Source organism: Montipora capricornis, chromosome 14, assembly GCF_036669925.1.
Source record: "Montipora capricornis isolate CH-2021 chromosome 14, ASM3666992v2, whole genome shotgun sequence".
NCBI lineage: Eukaryota > Metazoa > Cnidaria > Anthozoa > Scleractinia > Acroporidae > Montipora > Montipora capricornis.
The window spans coordinates 5,350,793-5,370,792 of NC_090896.1; the positions used below are offsets into that span (position 1 = coordinate 5,350,793).

Sequence of the window (20,000 nt, forward strand, 5' to 3'; positions counted from 1 at the left end):
AGAACACAAATGGTCACACATGCCCACAAATGTGAGTCTTCTTCCAAGCACTCCGATCGGCAGCGAATAAAATGAAAATATGTGATAAGCATACCTTGTGCCTGAGCCTGAGCCTGAGCCTGAGCCTTAGTCTGTTAAATTTGCGTAGCGTAACGGTTAAGATTTCGCCGGTAACCGGTAAGTCAAATCTTTTAGTTGTTATATTTATTTTATTTTATTTATTTTTATTTCTATGTTAGGCCATCCCCTTTTTTTTCCGTTTCGTGTCGTCCGACCGACCCAAATTTTTGGCATTTTCAAAACAAAAAAAAAAAATTAAAAAAAAAAGAAAAGCTAACGACGTTTTTAAGCCATTTTATGTAGCATAGGAGTTTCGGTGGTTGATCCTTTTCCCCACGCTGTCTTAATTTTGCAACAACCTTCACCAACTTTTTTCCTTATTGATTTTGGGTTCATGTCTTGTTTTTTTCCTGGCTCCACAGCTATTATGCTGGGGTACCAGGGCTACGATTCCGAGAATGCTTATGATTTTTTTTTAGCCTTTTTTTTTCAATCCGACCGACCGACCTGATATCAGGAAACGCATTCGACGCGAAACGGAGAAAAAAAAGGGGATGGCCTTATTTTGGGGTGGTCCACAGGGGTAGTCCACGGGGGTAGTCCGTGGACCGGTCTTTATGGTAGTTCGTGGACCCGGCCCAAAGGGGGGTCCATGGACGGTGTCTGACATTTGAAGACTGCAGAATGCAGACTAACCCTAAATTACAATTATTGAAAGCTAATCGTTTTAAAGCGGGTTCTTAGACTTAAATAATGTTTATCAGTGCTATTTGAAATGGATGCGGTCCATGGACCGGGGGATTATTGTTACCAGGTCAACCCACCTTGGACTTCCAAGCTGGAGGTTCCGAGATCAAGCTTTGACCTGGCACCAGTAGTTCAAAAGGTGGATAAAGGTATCGACCGGATAAATCACTATCCATTGGATAGTGCAATTGGCTATGACTTAATTTATAATCCACTGGATTGTGATTTATCTGGTGGATAGTACTATTCATCGTTTGAGAAACTGGGGTGAGATGTTTAATTAAGTGAGTAATGCAACTATCAATATTAAGCCCGAGGAGGGGGTGGAGATTGGGCATGGGATGGCGATTTTGACATTTGCTTTAAAAAAAGTTCCCCAACCCTGGAAATTGGGGGTTGGCACATTTCGCTGACCCCCAGTCCATGGACTACCCAAATAGACTACCCTAAAAATACTATTTCGAATGAGTACTGTTGATCTATGTGTAAGCAGCATCTCAAATAGTGCTTACTTAAGCCTCAACACCCATTTTAAACAGCATTGTTCAACAGTATTTAAGTCTAAGCACCCATTTTAAAATGGTTAGCTTACATAAAGTGATCGGCCATCGCAACAATATTCGAAAGGTAACCATTTTAAATGGGTGCTTAGACTTAAGTACTGTTGAACAATGCTAAACTCTTTTTCCTAGTCCTCAATGGAAATCGCACACTCATGAATCATTCGTGTAGGATTCGTAGAAAGCCGCCATTTTCACTGATCACGCTGAAATTTAGCGTGTTTTATAGGGTAGAAATGGCCCCAGTTTCTCTGTAAATCTCGGCTTTCTAGCTTTCATGACGCCTACATGACGGACATTGCGAGTCAGGCAATTTGACTCCGAGCGGAGGTAAAAGTGCTCCCCTCCAACCAGTGTGGGTCGGGTTCGATTCCCGCATTTGGGTGTCGCATACGTACATGTACATGTACATGTACATGTGGGTTGAGTTTGTTGTTTCTCATCTCTGCTCTGAGGTTTTTCTCCACACACTCTGGTGTTCCCTGTCTTCAAAAACCAACTTACAATTGGAATATTGAAATGACCTGAGTTGATTTGAAATGATTTATGTACAGTATCCCCAATTGGTATCCCAATTAGTGTCCCCCATTAGTGTCCCCAATTAGTGTTCCCAATTAGTGTCCCCTATTAGTGTCCCCATTAGTGGCCTCTATTGCTGTCCCCAATCATTGTCCCCTATTAGTGTCCCCATTAGTGTCCCCTATTAGTGTCCCCAATTAGTGTCCCCAATTAGTGTCCCCAATTAGTTTCCCAATTAGTGTCCCCTATTAGTGTCCCCATTAGTGGCCTCTATTAGTGTCCCCAATTAGTGTCCTTAATTAGTGTCCCCTATTAGTGTCCCCATTAGTGGCCTCTATTAGTGTCCCCAATTAGTGTCCCCTATTACTGTCCCCAATCAGTGTCCCCTATTAGTGTCCCCATTAGTGGCCTCTATTAGTGTCCCCAATTAGTGTCCCCTATTACTGTCCCCAATCAGTGTCCCCTATTAGTGTCCCCAATTAGTGTCCCCTATTAGTGTCCCCATTAGTGGCCTCTATTAGTGTCCCCAATTAGTGTCCCCTATTAGTGTCCCCAATTAGTGTCCCCTATTAGTGTCCCCATTAGTGGCCTCTATTACTGTCCCCAATCAGTGTCCCCTATTAGTGTCCCCAATTAGTGTCCCCTATTAGTGTCCCCAATTAGTGTCCCTTATTAGTGTCCCCAATTAGTGTCCCCTATTAGTGTCCTCATTAGTGGCCTCTATTAGTTTCCCCAATTAGTGTCCCCTATTAGTGTCCCCAATTAGTGTCTCCTAACTAGTATCACCAATTAGTGTCCACTATTAGGGTCCCCCATTAGTGACCCCGATTAGTGGTCTCCATTAGTGTCCCCTATTAATGTCTCCAATTAGTGTCCCCTATTAGTGTCCCCTATTGGTATCCCCAATTAGTGTCCCCTGTTAGTGTCCCCCATTAGTGTCCCCTATTAGTGTCTCCTGTTAGTATCCCCAATTAGTGTCTTCTATTAGTATCCCCTATTAGTGTCCCCAATTAGTATCCCCAATTAATGTCCCCCATTGGTGGCCTCCATTAGTGTCTCCTTTTAGTGTCCCCTATTAGTAGCACAGGTACGAACAGGACAGACACATGCGATGCGCTGCTCTAAAACAGGGAAGTTTCTTGATCCAATAACTATTGAACTGCTGAATGGTGCTGGCCAAAGTAGCGTACGCTTTTGGTCACCAAAGGTGGTGCAAGGTGTTTTAATGAGCTACAATTTTTTGTAGAAACCAAGCTTCTTTATTAAACTACATGTACATAGTGTACTGTAGCTGTGGAAACTATTTGTTCCACTTCATTCATTATTTTCAATTTCTTGTTTTGTTCCATTTGTTCCAGGTTCACCTGCTTTTGGACATGACTGTATAGAGCCTACATGTACTCTGCCCATGTTAATTTGCAAACTTGTTCAAGTCCAAACTTACTTGGAATATCCAATCACAGTCCAAATTAACTTCAAATCAAAGGTAATGTCAGAATCTGTTATCCTTTCTAAAGGTCACAGACCATCACTAACCTATGGGCTTTGTTCTATTTGCATGGTTCATTTAATTTCACACTGTTTAATGGTGTATAAAAGTTATGAAAGTTAGTACGTATGTTCTATTGAATAATTAAAGAGCTTATTATTAAGTAAATTACAGTTTCAATAATTATAAGATGTGTGGGGTGGCCAAAGTAGCAGTCGCTTTTGAGTTGATCACCAAAGGTGGTGCAAGCTGTTTTAATGAGCTACATTGTACAGTTCTTTGTAGAAACCACCTTTCTTAAACTAGCTGTGCAAACTATTTTTTGGACATGTATAGAGCCTACTCTGCCCATATTTTGTAAACGTTTTCAAGTCCAAACTTACTTGGAATATCCAAACACAGTCCAAATTAACTTCAAACCAAAGGTAATGTCAGAATCTGTTATCCTTCATCCTTTATAAGGGTCACAGAGTAGTTGTGGTAAGACCATCACTAACCTATAGGCTTTGTTATATTTGCATGGTTCATTTTATTTCACACTGTTTAATGGTGTAGGTTCTATTCAATAATTAAATAGCTTATTAAGTAAATTACTATTTTTTGGACATTTATAGAGCCTACTCTGCCCATATTTTGTAAACTTCTTCAAGTCCAAACTTACTTGGAATATCCAAACACAGTCCAAAAATTATAAACTTCAAAAGAAAGGTAATGTCAGAATCTGTTATCCCTTATAAGGGTCACAGGATACGTAGTTGTGGTAAGACAATCATTTTCCATTTTTGGTACTCTATTAAATTAGAAGTGTTTAATAGTGGGAGCCAACACTTATCGCAACGAGACTCATTCACCAGACACAAACAGGCAGTGTTTAGTCAGCCTCTTTTATTTGCTACGGCATGCTTTAAAAACTATTAATTTTTTAATAATTGGTTAAGTTGTTATTGAAATCCAAAAAGAAAATTGGGGATAACCAGGCATTTTTCAAAGAAACTTTATCAACAATTTGGAAAAAACTGTAAAATACAAAGCAATGTATGGCATTCTTTTCCAAATTGAAGCTTAATAATTATTATCATTATCTCTGAAAAAAGCATGGTTATCCCCAATTTTTTTTGGATACCATGAGCACTTGCTGAGTTCTGCTTTCTTCTCATAGTTTTAAACAGCGCCAAAAAAAAAATCCCTGTATTAAGTAGCAACATCCATAGGAAACCCTTGAGTATCTCGAAATGCGCAATAAGAATTATAGTAGGCGTGGTCCTTAAGAGTTGCTAACAACTTGAACTCAGATAAGAGGCAAACTACATGAATTTGCGAGGGGCTTGAGAACAAATATCTAACAACAATTGGATCCAAGATTTTAAATTAGCCAAGTCCAGACCCCTGATCAGTCTTTTTGGTTTTGAAGAAACACAAGGTGATTTGATAGACTTCACAGGTCATTACTGGCATGTCAGTAGACACTCAACCTGTTCCGTGGCATTAGGAACCTCAAGCTTATTTCCTGGAATGACTGTTATGTGAACGGTTACATCTAAGTGTGTTTCTGTCCATTTTCACAATGTAGGGTCTTGGTGTTTCTGCTGCACCTGTGACTGTTGCCAATTGGTAACTGCTTCTGCGTTGTCCTCTACTTTGACGTACAGTACTGTATGTGGGGGTGCCAGCTTGAAGTGGCTTCAGTGGGGTAGTTCTGACTGTTGCTGTTTGAAGACAACTCTTAATGTAGCCTTACTCTCTTGTTCTCTTTGACCCAAATTCTTGATATCAGTCCAGCCAAGAACTAAATTCGTGTGAAATGTTGGTTTTTCTGTCCCATCAAAAACTCCACATTCTCGTGGAGTGGATCCCCTTGGTCGGATCTTTCTCTTTTGTTTAACAGTGACTTTGACTCATTTCTTAGCTTCCCCATTTAACTGTTTTAAACAGGAACTACACATACTTGATTGTTTGAATCCCCAGTCCTTTGGAAATTGGGTAAATTCTGCTGCTCAGGCATATTCATGTGGACCATTGTTGCTTCTGACTTCATCTGGGATTCCATGTCGAGGAAAGACCGCTTCAAGTGCCCTACATGTACATACGGGTGTACAATGTAACCTCTAAAGCTTTGGTCATCTTCCAAAGCGCTTCTGCCTACACATAGAAAGAGAAATAATCCACCAACATTGAATAAGTGATGAGATCAAGTTGGAACGAATCAGTTGCAATCACTTGCCATGGGCACTCAGGGAATGGAGTTAGAATCAGTTGTTCCGGTGTTTTCACTCAGGAACTGTTTGTGATTAGCACAAATTCTCCACCATGTCTTGAACTTGATGACTTAAACCCAGCCACCAAACTGAATTTCTACATTAATTTACATGTAGTTATCCCATGATGTCCTTCATGTACTTTGTTCAGAAGCTCTAGTCTCATGGCTGAGGGTATAACGATTCTTGACAACTCTTAGCTCACCTCTCTCTGACCAATACGGTTTCACTGCGTTAGTTAGACACATCAGCAGAGATCTTTGTTTCTCTGTTAGGGTGATTGTAACAAAGCTAAGACTGGTGCTCAATTTTAAAATAAATAACTAATGATATTAAACGAGACTTGATTTCTCTTGTGGTGTTCCCTGACCCACTGTCTTGGTTCTCTTTTTGCATTACACCACAAAGAAGCTTTGTGCTGTCGGCCAAAAATGTTCTGCAATATTCAGTAGAGGGAAGGTGCCAATTGAGAGCAATACAGATAGTAAAGCTTTCTTTCACAAGAAGGATTACTTTGATGCTTCAGGTTGAAATCTTACATAAATCTTTGTTATTCCCCAGAATTTATCACTTAAAATTTAATTTAATAATGGATAAATACACCCCCTGTAATGGGCTGGTTCAAGGGTGTTTGTTGGGACAAGGTTGATAGTATACTGATGTCCAGTGCCTCATCATCGTTATCAGACTCAGGATTCTCAGTCTTCTTGTTTGTCTGCGGGCGAAGCAGAGATTGTGTTATTAAAGTAGAGTCCTTTGATCAGGGATCCATAACAATAAAGAAAAACCGCAAGCTTCTCAGTCTTCTTGTTTGTCTGCGAGCGAAGCGTTATTAAAGTATAGTCCTTTGATCAGGGATCCATAACAATAAAGAAAAACCGCAGGCTTCTCAGTCTTCTTGTTTGTCTGCGAGCGAAGCACAGATTGTGTTATCAAAGTAGAGTCCTTTGATCAGGGATCCATAACAGTAAAGAAAATTCCGATAGCTCTTTTCACATTCTCTTGTTTTAAGCGTAAGCCTGTTCTAAATGGCTTTAACAAGGCATGGTACCTAGGCCTTTCAATTACAAGAACCATTAAGGCGAAGGAGGAAACGCGGATGATAAAACCCATCGACGCCATGCATCAACCTACAATCAAACTTCTTTAAAAAGTCGTTTCCTTCCAGCAACACAGAAGGGCATGGGAAAAAAATGGTGAGTTCATCACTAACAGCCAAGTTTGCTAAGAGATAGTTCGTGACTGAATGCATTTCTGGTGTTTTTTGAGCGATTCTGATAACCAGCACATTCCAAGAAATTCGATTATGAAAAATTGAATGCTGACCACAGAGAGAATAAATCCCGCGCTACCATAGTCGGCCATCATACGCTGGTACAACAGGGTAGATTTTTGACTTTGTCAATACGTATACGTTAGCTTTGTTCTACAAAGCGTGAGCATTTGTGAAAAGATCGTTCGGTCATTTAGCATTTAAAAGTATTCTTGATCACCATTTGCTGGGATTGTTATTCACTTTTCCCTTAAAAAGTTACTTTCTTGAACCGATGTTAATTATATTCCGATCTTTGTTCGGTTGCATTTTGAGAATGCGTTGTGCTGCATTGTCCCCTAAGGTAATTTCTTTGTTTCCGTGATCCTCATTTGCCGTGGGCATTGCTCTGTTTTCCCAAGACACCTTGGAAGAACCTCCCAATAATTAAACTTTTTGAAAACATGTTTTATGCACGGGGAAACAAAATGCGTTTGAAGAACCAAATATGACACTCACTTAAAACGTCCTTTGTTAAATTGTCTTTGAATTCTCTTGTACTCGTTAACTTGCTTCTCTCTTTGCAGATTTTGCCCTAATCTACGCTCTAGTTCTATGCTAACGGCAGGAAATGAATCTGAATAAAAAAGGTTCCAATCAATTTTTGGCAAAATTTAAATTTCCATCTAACGTTTGTCGTTTGACTCAAACGGCGCTGTCCATTTCTCTATTGAGAATTCTCCAGAACGCTCTAATGCAAATTTTAATCATTTTGAAGTTGGATTTTGACAAGTTTTTGTTCCAGCTATTTAGAGTGAATGGCACTTTCAGAGTAAGACATTATGTTAGGTTACCGTAGCAATAAAACCGTCCATTAAGAAAGATGTATTCAATAAGTTTTTTCATCATGGAATTGGTATGAAACGTTTTAGCAATGAAGATTATTGAAACGCTTCAACTATTGAACTTTAATTTCTTAGTGCAATTTGGCGATATCACTTGCATGAATCTATTTATTGGCTCACCGCCCTAAACCTCTAAACAAAGGCTGGTTTTACACCTATCTACTTATGTTACTGATTTCACGCAGTTTTGGGGTGTATTTCAAAAAGTTACGGATGATAGCATTTGTTTAGGTTCTTTACCTGATTTATTATCTAACGAATAAAAAAAAAATTTTTGTCAAATAATAACCTCCAAATCGTCGTATAAGTGTTAGAAAAATGTCAAATGAAAAAGTTAAAAATAGTAAAAAGTTCATTACATTCATTTATTGTCCTTCTGACTCGTGACATTTTCCAGGTTTCAGTTTCCTAAACTAAACAATTGAGACTTTTAGTATAATTTTCAGCGGTGAATATTTAACAATTATTCGCCGAAGGCGAAGCGATTATCGGTGAATATTCACCGAGACGAAGTCGAGGTGAATATCTAATATCTTTTTTGATATTCACCGCTGAAAATTACACTAAAACAATTATTCGCCTCAGGCTGAGTAAATATTGGGGAATATTTACCTCGACTACGTCTCGGTAAACATTCACCAATATTCACTTTGCCCTCGGTGAATCATTCATGATCATTATTATGAAAAGTGATGTTATTATTATGACTTCTTCTTTCAGACCTAATTATGGCGCAAGTTTGCAGGCCTGCAGTTTATAATAACACGCTTAAAATAGCTATCTTTTTATAGTTCTTTACTTTTCTTCTCCCAATGGCACAATGAACCGAAGACAATTCAATCCGAATGTACAGAATACGCGTCCCTCTTTACATGATTTCGGCGAGAAAAGCGTCCGACATGATTTTGGCGCAAAAATTGCGCGCACCCAACCTCGCGACTGCAAGGTGCGCAAATTTCTTACGAAGACCCCATCCTGGGCCGAGTGGGGCTTGGTGCCTTATCACCTGAGCCGTTCTGCACACGGCGCGTGCTCCACGCGAGGCATCAAATTTTGCCATTTTCCGTTTCATGAATTCCAAGACGGTAGAACGAACCAACAAAGCGGTATATTTCTTGAAAGGCCTTTAATTTGCATGGACCCTAAACTTCGAAAGAAACTTATAATTAAAGCCTTAGTGGGGCACATCTAGGGTGCATTCTTTTGGGGCTATTCCATTTGTATTTATTCCGGTTTACGAATAACAGAATACACGGAATACCAATTCCCAAAAGAACTCATCTGCCGAACTGGTTCCAAAAGAACACGATTACCGTCTATTCGGAGTATTCCTATTCTAGAATGGTCCCAAAAAAACGCGCCCATAATATGCGTAAATTGATGTATTCAAGGTGGGCTAATATAGACTTGGCGCAAGTGACAGATGGATTAGCAATAATGACTTTGTTTGCCAACCCGCAAAAACTATGGTGAGCATGTCATCTGTTTTTTTCGTAATTTGTTTCCCTGGATAAATGACCGCGTTTTAAGATAATCTTGAATTGTCCTACACCCGGTCACTTTTTTTCGTCTGTGTTTTTTTTCAAAATTGGTGCGACAGTTCTTGTTTGATGGAACTTTCCAATTGTGTCCGAAACAACGCAAAATCTCCAAGGTGAAAAAGTATTGGAAATTTTGACAACTGTGTTTGTAGACCAGCAGGTGAAATCGTGGCTGATTAGAGTCGTTGATCATAACGAACCGTTTTATTTTCTCAAAAAGCGGATAGATAAACTTAAAGGGAGGCCAGTATGGTTGATTACAATAACTTTTACTCTGTCTTCAACTTCATCATGATTGCCTGCAGTCCATTTTGTATTTTTGGCTTCATTGGCAACATATTAATCATTCGAATTGTCTACATGACACGGGAAATGCATACGACAACAAATTATCTCTTAGCGAACTTGGCGGCAACCGATTCATTTATATACAGTACAGCCCAAAAATAATGCACGCGCAAGAAGTGGCGCAAGAAGTTCTTGCGCCGCAAGAACACGCAAGCGGTCAATAGAAGTTAAATTGCGGTGAATTGCGGTTTATCCGCAAGAACATTCAAAGCGCAAGAAGATAGAAAACTTGCCGCAAGAAGCCGCAAGAAGTTACGAACTTAACCGCAAGGCGCAAAAAGCGCAAGAAGTTAGCGGGTTCAACCGCAAGAGTAGTCGGTGTTGCTTGTATGAGGTGATTACGGATTATGTTTTCCAAAACATAAATCGCTTTCAAAAGGAAGGGATATAATGGTATGTTCTTCTTGGGAAACATTAGATGGGCATGAGATCAGAACTCGATGTTTGGTCATCCCAATTTATCGCAGGCCGTATTTAACGCACATATGATGGCATATGATGCCGGGAAGCCGGGAAGGTGACAGTGAAATGTGTAAGCAAATGTCGTGTGATATCTTCATCGGCAAAACAAAACTCGTGGTATCATAACAATACGAATAATAAATAACAAACAAAAGCTTCTGCATTTATAACTCCTTTCAGAAACACTTATCAAGGGAACTACATTGTAGGTCACCTGCGAGATCGAAAGCGACGAGAGCGAATGTTTCAAAATGTGAAATGCACATAAATGCAAAGATTTAATAAGGCCGCTTTGAAAGTTGCTTGTTTCATTCCTGTTTGATATCATTATTTTTCAAAGAGAATGCACATCACCAAGAAAAGACGAACAATAACAATAATTGTGTTCCTGCAATTTGCATAACAACCATTAGCCTGAAAACAAGTCGGTCACGCTTTTGTCACGGTGTAATTCGCCGTGGAATACTTGTATTTATTTTTCCTTTCTACCTATTGGCTTTGTTAAGACGGAATGGATACAGAAGAGCTCAAAACAAAACAAGTTCCCCATCAAATTGCCCTAGAGAATCTGCCTCTGTGGGACTTAATGCCATACCACCTGAACTGTTCTGCACACGGCGTGTGCTCCACGCGAGGCATCAAATTTTGCCATTTTCCGTTTCATGAACTCCAAGACGGTAGAACGAACCAACAAAGCGGTATATTTCTTGAATGGCCTTTAATTCGCATGGACACTAAACTTCGACAGAAATTTATAAATTAATGCCTTAGTGGGCGATCTATAATATACGTAAATTAATGTATTCAAGGTTGGCTAATAGACTTGGCGCAAGTGACAGATGGATTATCAATAATCGTAATTTTCGTAATTTGTTTCCCTGGATAAATCACCGCGTTTTAAGATAATCTTGAATTGTCCTACACCCGGTCACTTTTTTTCGTCTGTGTTTTTTTCAAAATTGGTGCGACAGTTCTTGTTTGATGGAACTTTCCAATTGTGTCCGAAACAACGCAAAATCTCCAAGGTGAAAAAATATTGGAAATTTTGACAACTGTGTTTGTAGACCAGCAGGTGAAATCGTGGCTGATTAGAGTCGTTGATCATAACGAACCGTTTTATTTTCGCAAAAAGCGGATAGATAAACTTAAAGGGAGGCCAGTATGGTTGATTACAATAACTTTTACTCTGTCTTCAACTTCATCATGATTGCCTGCAGTCCATTTTGTATTTTTGGCTTCATTGGCAACATATTAATCATTCGAATTGTCTACAAGACACGGGAAATGCATACGACAACAAATTATCTCTTAGCGAACTTGGCGGTAAGCGATTCAATTGTCATCTTGATGTATCCGTTTTATTTCGTGTGCTTTGATCATGATTGCGGCTTCGTCAAATCCTCTTGTAAGTTTATTGTTGTTGTGCACATTTCGATAACTTCTGCAGCCTTAACTCTAACACTACTGGCAGTGGAAAGGTATCACGCCATACTGAAACCTTTCAGGTCGAATTCACGCTTGCACGAAGAGAGTATCAAACGAGCAATCTTTGTCATTTGGTGTTTAAGCATTGCCATTGGTTTTCCAGGATTCTTCCTTGAAGAGAGCATCAAAAAATCTTCATGCATTGGTTCATCGGGATTCGCAATTTATTCCCTCATATATTCAACGTTCACTGCATACATTCCCACAGTGGTGTTCCTATTTTGTTATGGATCCCTGATAAAAGGATTGTATTTTTCTGGCACGATATTGCGCGAAAATACTAACGAAGACAATTCTGAAAAAAGGAAACTAATTGTCACCTTTATACTGGTAACAAGTGGATTTCTCATTGGTTACGGACCGATCGCTGTACTAGACGCTGTTCACCTCGGGATGGAGATAAACGATGAATTGTTCGTAGAACTTTCCGATGTCTTCATTTTGCTATTTGACATTACTTTATGTCTTAATCCCGTATTATACGCTTTTCGCAGTTCAAATTTTAAGGAGGGATTCAAGCGAGTATTGTTCTCTCGGTGTTTACGGTCATCAGCACAGCAGAATGAGAATCAGTTGGCATAATTCAGTCAAAATAGAGCTGTAACCAGGATAGGACAGTTCAAAAAGTGGTTAAAAAAAAACGTTGTCTGGTTAAAAGATTAAGAACATTAGCTTTCGGCTATCAGTCTATATCCTTTAACGAGTAAAAAAGTTGGGGCGTGAATGGGAATATATACGAAAAGGGGTGCGAAAAATTTGTTGCATATAAAACTAAAGTGCAAAAAAAGTGCGGATAAAGCTAGAGGATAAAAATGTAAATGTTGTCTAATTGCAGTAAAATGGAGTATTGCCTAGGCAACGGTTTTGAGTTATTGTCCGCGCCGAGCCGTTTTGGCAATATGCCAGGATTCTAGCGTTTTCTCAACACGGTAGTTGCCCTTGTCGATTACACGTGCATTATCGAAGTCAATGGAGTGATTATTTTGTCACGCTTGGTTCACAACGTTTGAACCCTTTGTGTAGTTCATTAGGTTTCTTTGATGTTCCTTTTTTTCGGGTGTGGAAGCATCTTTTGGTCTTTACTACGTAATTCCAAGTACACCCTTTACTTGGGATTTTATAGCAATTACATTGGAGATCCAGAGGTTCAGAGATTTGGCTGGATCAGTAGCAATGTAATGGTATTAATAGTATCTAACTATAAAAAACTGCAATGAAACATATCGAAATATTCTTTAAAATACTAAAAACTTGGTTAAAAACTTTGTTAAAAAACGACAACGTTTCGTGGTTAGCTAAACGTCATTATCAAGTCAAAATTATTTGAAAACTATGAATACTAAAAGAACAACAGTAGATAAGGAGCCTGTATAGTGAAAGAAAGAAACAATGAAAATTAAACAAAACGTATGGAGTCCGTCTTGATATTCAAATTAGGCTTCTTCTTCTTCTTCTTCTTCTTCGTCTTCACTTTGTGGCTAAGGTACTTAGAGATACAGGACCTGTTTAGCAGTTTCAGCTTAGGGTAAACGTTTTGGGATATTGCACGAACGTGCGTATTCAAAGAAAGATCGGAGGTCGATGTGCACTCTTAAGTACATCTAAGTACATAAAACTGTTTTTCTGCCTTAACAGTTTGCCATATATTAGGAAAATTTGTAAACCCCCTTAAGTGTCTACAGTTCGGTTCCTGTTGCCGATTAGTAGTACTTCACATTTCTTGTGATTACTGATTAATCTGTTTTGTCTCCACCAGCTAGAAATGTGGGCGATATCCTCATTGACTTCATGACCATTCAGCTTTGTTAATATCCGTAAAGCTAGCATGGATCTCGGTATGCTGGTGATCAAACTCGCCTATGTAGGCGAGTTCAGTAGTAGGTGTAGGCGAATTTCAACGTAGGCGAGTTGACCAGTATTCACTGAAATACCTCAGTGCTCCGACAGACTTTGAAAATATCATTTATGTGGATGTTGTAGCAAGTAGGTCCTAGGACTGACCCTCAGTTGTCGGACAGGGTTGGTAGTCAACCTTTCTTACTCGGTTCTTTGTCACCAGAAGACACGAATTGATAGAATTATAGAAAAGAACGTTTAGAATCTCTGCCTGTCTCGGTCCTCTTCTCTTTGTCATCGATGTCAGCAAACTTTTCTCCATCTTAGAACGTCATCTCTCACAAAGTACGTGCTGACGCTGATGATACACATGCAGTGCTTTATATTGCGTTCAAGCCCGACCCTGAACATGGCGCTGAAGCTGTTGAAGCAGCTTGAAGCTATGCAAGGGTGTGTTGCTGATATCAGAAAATGGATTTTAATAGATCGGCTGAAGCTCAACGATGACCAAACGAAATTCATTGTGATAGGGACGGGGCAACAGCTGTCGAAAGTTAACATTGACTCGCTGTGTTTAATGGGTACGACTGTTTTCATCTTCCACTGTAGTCAAAAATCTTGGATGTTGGCTGGATAACCAACTCAAAATGGATATTAATGCATATTAATAAGACATGCAGATCTGCTTTCTTTCATGTACAATCGTAATATTAGAAGAATTAGGAAATTTTTGAGTTTCGATAATACTCAAACTTTCGTTAATGCCTTTGTCACTTCCCGTTTGGACTACTGCAGCAGTACTCTTTACGGCCTGTCTGCCACTGAACCCGCAGAAACTCCAGCGTGTTCAAAACACTGCCGCCAGGCTTATTTGTAAGATAAGTCATTTGTTCATATTCTACCAATTTTAAGAAGACTCCACTGGCTATCTATCAAATACCGCATCGACTTTAAGATACTACTTATTACCTACAAAGTTATTCATGGACTTCAACCAGCGTATCTCAGCGAACTTATTACCCAAAAGACTGTATCTAGATATGGTCTAAGATCGTCTGGTGAATTTTTATTGCAACCACCCAGAGCAAAAAAAAAAAAAAACGCACACTTGGTGATCGTAGTTTTACCGCAGCTGCGCCATTGTTATGGAATAGATTACCTAATGCAGTCCGCTGTGCATGCAGATGGGGAACAGTCTTGTAAAAGACTTCTTAAAAGTCACCTATTCCAAAAGGCATATAAACTTTAACAGATTATGATCAGGTACTGATCAGTTGTAATTTGTATCAGTATAATTTTGTTGCTATAATAGATATTTTATTCTTACTTTATATCATATTTATTGTAAGCTAGTTATGTTGCATTTGTATTGTAAAGCGCGCGAGAGCATCTTTCTATGATTCTCGCGCTATAGAAAAATTAAACTATTATTATTATTATTATTATTATTATTCATTCTGAAAGATTAAAACCTACTTATATATAGCAGAGGGGCATTCTGTCTGCGCGTGCGCGAGCCATTGAAGATCGAACACAGTGTGGCGCCATTTTGTTCCGCGTGTTACCTTGCGAACCAGTAGTGAATGAAGATAAATGAGCAGAATAGTTATTTGAAACAGCCATATTTGAAGTTCTTTGTATATTATCCAGTTCTGGATTATGATTGGAATATTAAACTCTCATAGATAATTAATTTGTTTGCAGTAAAACTGACAGATGTGCTGAATAGAGGCTCAATTCATCAGGCTCATATATAAATATAATTCTTTGTTGCTTATAAATTCAATGTACGCTTAAGATTTCACCAGTTGGAGTCACATCCTACATGAAATATAATGTTGCATGTCATAGTCTTAGTAAGGAACCAGCAAGTTTATACATGTATGAAGAAAAACACTCGTGATCACTGAGTTTTCGATATCCATTTATTGTGAATACAGTTGTTGACCATTTCCTCATATCTCATACTAACAAAGAACTAAAAATTAAATTATATTTTAGTTCAGTATATACTTGTAAAAGTTTAAAAGCTTGGAGCTTGATAATAGGAATACTCTTTGGTTTGTTACTCTTAACATCGGTTTTTTTCCCTGGGCCTGGTCTAGTAAGAACTTATTACTAATTTCCTGTTGTCAATAATTTTGTAATCACTTTTCAACTTGAATGGTCTGATTCTTTGGAAATAAACATAGAGAAGGGGGAACTAAAGTTGCTTGTAGGTGATACGATCATTCTTACAGAATGAGAGATGTGTACAATGTTCAAGATGGCAGCTTGTTCAAGTACAACGTGGGAATCATAGACCTTGCTATGGCCTAAACAGTGGTTATTGTTTTTAGTTCCCTAGGGATTTAGGGATGTGCTGAAACTCAAAATCTTAACCAGCTATCTTGCTCTAAATCCCTGAGGTAATTTTCAAATATGAGGTGCTCCATGCAATACACGAAACCAAGAAGAAGACTTTCAGTGGTGTGCATGGACGAATACACGTGATAAGCTGACTTACTCTCTGTCAGAATCTTCAGACGTTCCGCAATTTCTAAAATTGCCAACTCTCTATTTTCTGGCTGTTTACTCTGACCATAATTTGGCCAAAACTGCTGTTTTTGGCCCGCCATTCACGCTCGTTTACATTCATGCCAACAAACTTGAAACCAAAAAAGGCAAGTTACCGTAAACTTTGGGTGCGAACATTTATTTTCATAATTGAACTGAAATTCATGATATTTTAACACATTTCAAACAAGAACGCCTAGTAACAAAGCAGAAGAGTACATTGAGAGATAAACACGAAGGTTGGAGTCAAAACTATAACGCGGTAAAATGTCTGACCAGTCTGCTTATGTGTGTTTGAAGAGCCCTTCGAATTCTGCAACTTTCGCAAATAACTAAGCCTTACAAAGATTACTGACTCCGTGACAGTTCCACACCAAAACAACTCAGTATAAATTATGGTTTCCCTTATTATTCGAAAGTACTTTGCTGTGACTTTTTGCCATAAACAGCCCAACCCTCTCTCCATCTTTTGACACCGTCTACACGTAAGACGAGGAAGATAAACGACACAGATAACGACACGAACTCGAAACTTTTCGCCACGGAGACCGCCATTATTTTGGTTGCTGCTTATGGCGGGCCAGCGCATACGCTCATAAGAGATCTCAAAGTCGCGCACGCGCAGACAGAATGCTCCTCTGCTCACTTAAATATTTTTAAAGGTAATTCCCTTTAAATTGTTCTACTATCAAACATGTTTATTTGCAAACTTGTTCAAGTCTAAAGTTACCTGGAATATCCAAACACAGTCCAAATTAACTTCAAAACAAAGGTAATGTCAGAATCTGTTATCCTTTATAAGGGTCACAGAGCAGTTGTGGTAAGACCATCACTAACCTATAGGCTTTGTTATGTTTACATGGTTCATTTTATTTCACACTGTTTAATGGTGTAGGTTCTATTCAATAATTAAATAGCTTATTAAGTAAATTACCATTTTTTGGACATGTATAGAGCCTACTCTGCCCATATTTTGTAACCTTCTTCAAGTCCAAACTTACTTGGAATATCCAAACACAGTCCAAAAATTATAAACTTCAAAACAAAGGTAATGTCAGGATCTGTTATCCTTTATAAGGGTCACAGGGTACGTAGTTCCGGTAAGACAATCATTTTCCATTTTTGGTACCCTATGAAATTAGAAGTGTTTAATAGTGGGACCCAACACTTATCGCAACGAGACTCATTCACCAGACACAAACAGGCAGTGTTTAGTCAGCCTCTTTTATTTGCTACGGCATGCTCAAAAACTATTAATTTTTTAATAATTGGTTAAGTTGTTATTGAAATCCAAAAAGAAAATTGGGGATAGCCAGGCATTTTTGGAGGAAACTTTATCAACAATTTGGAAAAAAACTTTAAAATACAAAGCAATGTATGGCATTCTTTTCCAAATTGACGCTTAATAATTATTATTATTATTATTATTATTATATCTGAAAAAAGCATGGTTACCCCCAATTTTTTTTGGATACCATGAGCACTTGCTGAGTTCTGCTTTCTCCTCATAGTTGTAAATGGTGCAAAAAAAATTATCCCTGTATTAAGTAGCAACACCCATAGGAAACCCTTGAGTATCTCGAAATGGGCAATAAGAATAGTAGGCACGGTCCTTAAGAGTTGCTAACAACTTGAACTCAGATAAGAGGCAAACTACATGAATTTGCTAGGGGCCTGAGAACAAACATCTAACAACAATTGGATCCAAGAGTTTAAATTAGCCAAGTCCAGACCCCTGATCAGTCTCTTTGGTTTTGAAGAAACACAAGGTGATTTGATAGACTTCACAGGTCATGAGTGGCATGTCAGCAGACACTCAACCTGTTCCCTGGCATTAGGAATCTCAGGCTTACTTCCTGGAATGGCTGTTATGTGAACGGTTTCATCTATTAAGTGTGCCTCTGTCCATTTTCACGATGTAGGGTCCTGGTGTTTCTGCTGCACCTGTGATTGTTGCCGATTGGTAATAATTTACTGCTTCTGCGTTGTCCTCTACTTTGACGTACGGTACTGTTCATGGGGGGGGGGGGGGGGGGGGTGCCAGCAGCTTGAATTGTTTTTCATTGGGGTAGTTCTGACTGTTGCTGATTGAAGACAACTCTTAATGTAGCCTTACTCTCTTGTTCTCTTTGACCCAAATTCTTGATATCAGGCTAGCCAAGAACTAAATTCGTGTGAAAGGTTGGTTCGCTGTCCCATGAGTAACTGCTGGTGAGTATCTGCATGCTCGTGGAGTGGATCCCCTTGGTCGGATCTTTCTCTTTTGTTTAACAGTGACTTTGACTCATTTTTTAGCTTCCCCATTTAACTGTTTTAAACAGGAACTACACGTACTTGATTGTTTGAATCCCCAGTCCTTTGGAAATTGGGTAAATTCTGCTGCTCAGGCATATTCATGTGGACCATTGTTGCTTCTGACTTCATCTGGGATTCCATGTCGAGGAAAGACCGCTTCAAGTGCCCTACATGTACATGTACATACAGGTGTACAATGTAACCTCTAAAGCTTTGGTCATCTTCCAAAGCGCTTCTGCCTCCACATAGAAAGAGAAATAATCCACCAACATTGAATAAGTGATGAGATCAAGTTGGAACGAATCAGTTGCAATCACTTGCCATGGGCACTCAGGGAATGGAGTTAGAATCAGTTGTTGTCTACCTTGACAGCATTAGCAAAATTCTCCACCATGTCTTGAACTTGATGACTTAAACCAAGCCACTAAACTGAATTTCTTTGAAGTTCTCAACATGTAGTTATCCCAGGATGTCCTTCATGTATTTTGTTCAGATCCTCTAGTCTTTTGGCTGAGGGTATAACGATTCTTGGCGACTCTTAGCTCACCTCTCTCTGACTAATACGGTTTCACTGTGCCAGGAAAGTGGAACCTATCCAGGCAGCCTTCAATGCAAGAACCTTTAGTCATCAAGTGTGTACATGCTCTTCATCTTGGGCCTTCCTGATTTCTGTTAATTTGATATCTGATAGTAGCAAAGCGTCTGTAGTGCTGTCAAGATAGATGTTCACTTCTTCTCCTTTTATTGTACATGCTCTTACTTTCATATGAGAAGTTGACGGGATCCTGCCAGAGAGTGCATCTGCCATGTCTATTTCCTCTCTAAAAACATGAAATTAGTTTACATGTAGTTCTTTGAAGTGAAAATGCATGTGGCACATTCTGAAACGCTATAGACTTGTCTAATCAGGTGACGGTTCATGAGAAGGGGAACTAGTGGCTTGTGGTCTGTATTTACCCACAATATAGTTGCTGCACCGCTCACTCACTTAAGTCAAAGTATTAGGGACTCTTTTTCACTTTTTGCATATCTGCATTCTTTGGGGGTGAGTGCCATCGAAATAGAATATGACAGGGGTCTCCGGCTTTGATCATCTGGCTTTAAATTTGAAGAAGGACGCCACCCAGTCCAATTAGGTAGACGCATCTGCAAAGATCTTTGTTTCTAAGTTAGGGTGATTATAACAAAGCTATAGGACTGGTGCTCAATTTTAAAATAAATGATTAATGATATTAAACGAGACTTGATTTCTCGAAATTCTTTCTCTTTTGGTGTTCCAAGACCCACTTGGTTCTCTTTTTGCATTACACCACAAAGAAGCTTTGTTCTGTCGGCCAAATGTTCTGCATACTTGCCCATGTGGTTTACCATCCCGCAATTAAATTGTCGATATTAAGCAATATTCAGTGGAGGGAAGGTGCCAATTGAGAGCAATGCAGTCAATAAAGCTTTCTTTTAGAGTAATTTATTTCGTTCGCAAGAAGGATTACTTTGATGCTTCAGGTTGAAATCTTACATAAATCTTTGTTATTCCCCAGAATTTATCACTTAAAATTTTATTTAATAATGGATAAATACACCCCCTGTAATGGGCTGGTTCAAGGGTGTTTGTTGGGACAAGGTTGATAGTATACTGATGTCCAGTGCCTCATCATCATGATCATCATCATCATCACCATCATCATCATTA

General features: G+C 39.0%; 1 protein-coding gene and 1 long non-coding RNA gene across 5 annotated transcripts in view; one reads left to right on the forward strand and one right to left on the reverse strand.

The window, feature by feature from the left end:
* The window catches only part of LOC138032576 (uncharacterized), a 149,351-nt gene that overhangs the window by 84,075 nt on the left and 45,276 nt on the right, over positions 1 to 20,000 (forward strand). For all 4 annotated transcript variants that reach the window (XR_011128405.1, XR_011128404.1, XR_011128406.1 and 1 more), the window contains 2 exons: positions 3,245 to 3,372; positions 3,990 to 4,083. Coding sequence is in view for 1 of the 4 variants with exons in the window: in XM_068880283.1 (XP_068736384.1) it covers positions 3,245 to 3,274 (30 nt within the window). In the remaining 3 variants the exon portion in view is untranslated. The remainder of the gene's footprint in view (positions 1 to 3,244; positions 3,373 to 3,989; positions 4,084 to 20,000) is intronic.
* On the reverse strand, positions 3,881 to 7,731 carry LOC138032577 (uncharacterized). The gene is made up of 2 exons (XR_011128408.1): positions 7,402 to 7,731; positions 3,881 to 5,514 (listed from the first exon to the last, which is right to left on the reverse strand). It is a non-coding gene; the product is annotated as an uncharacterized lncRNA (long non-coding RNA).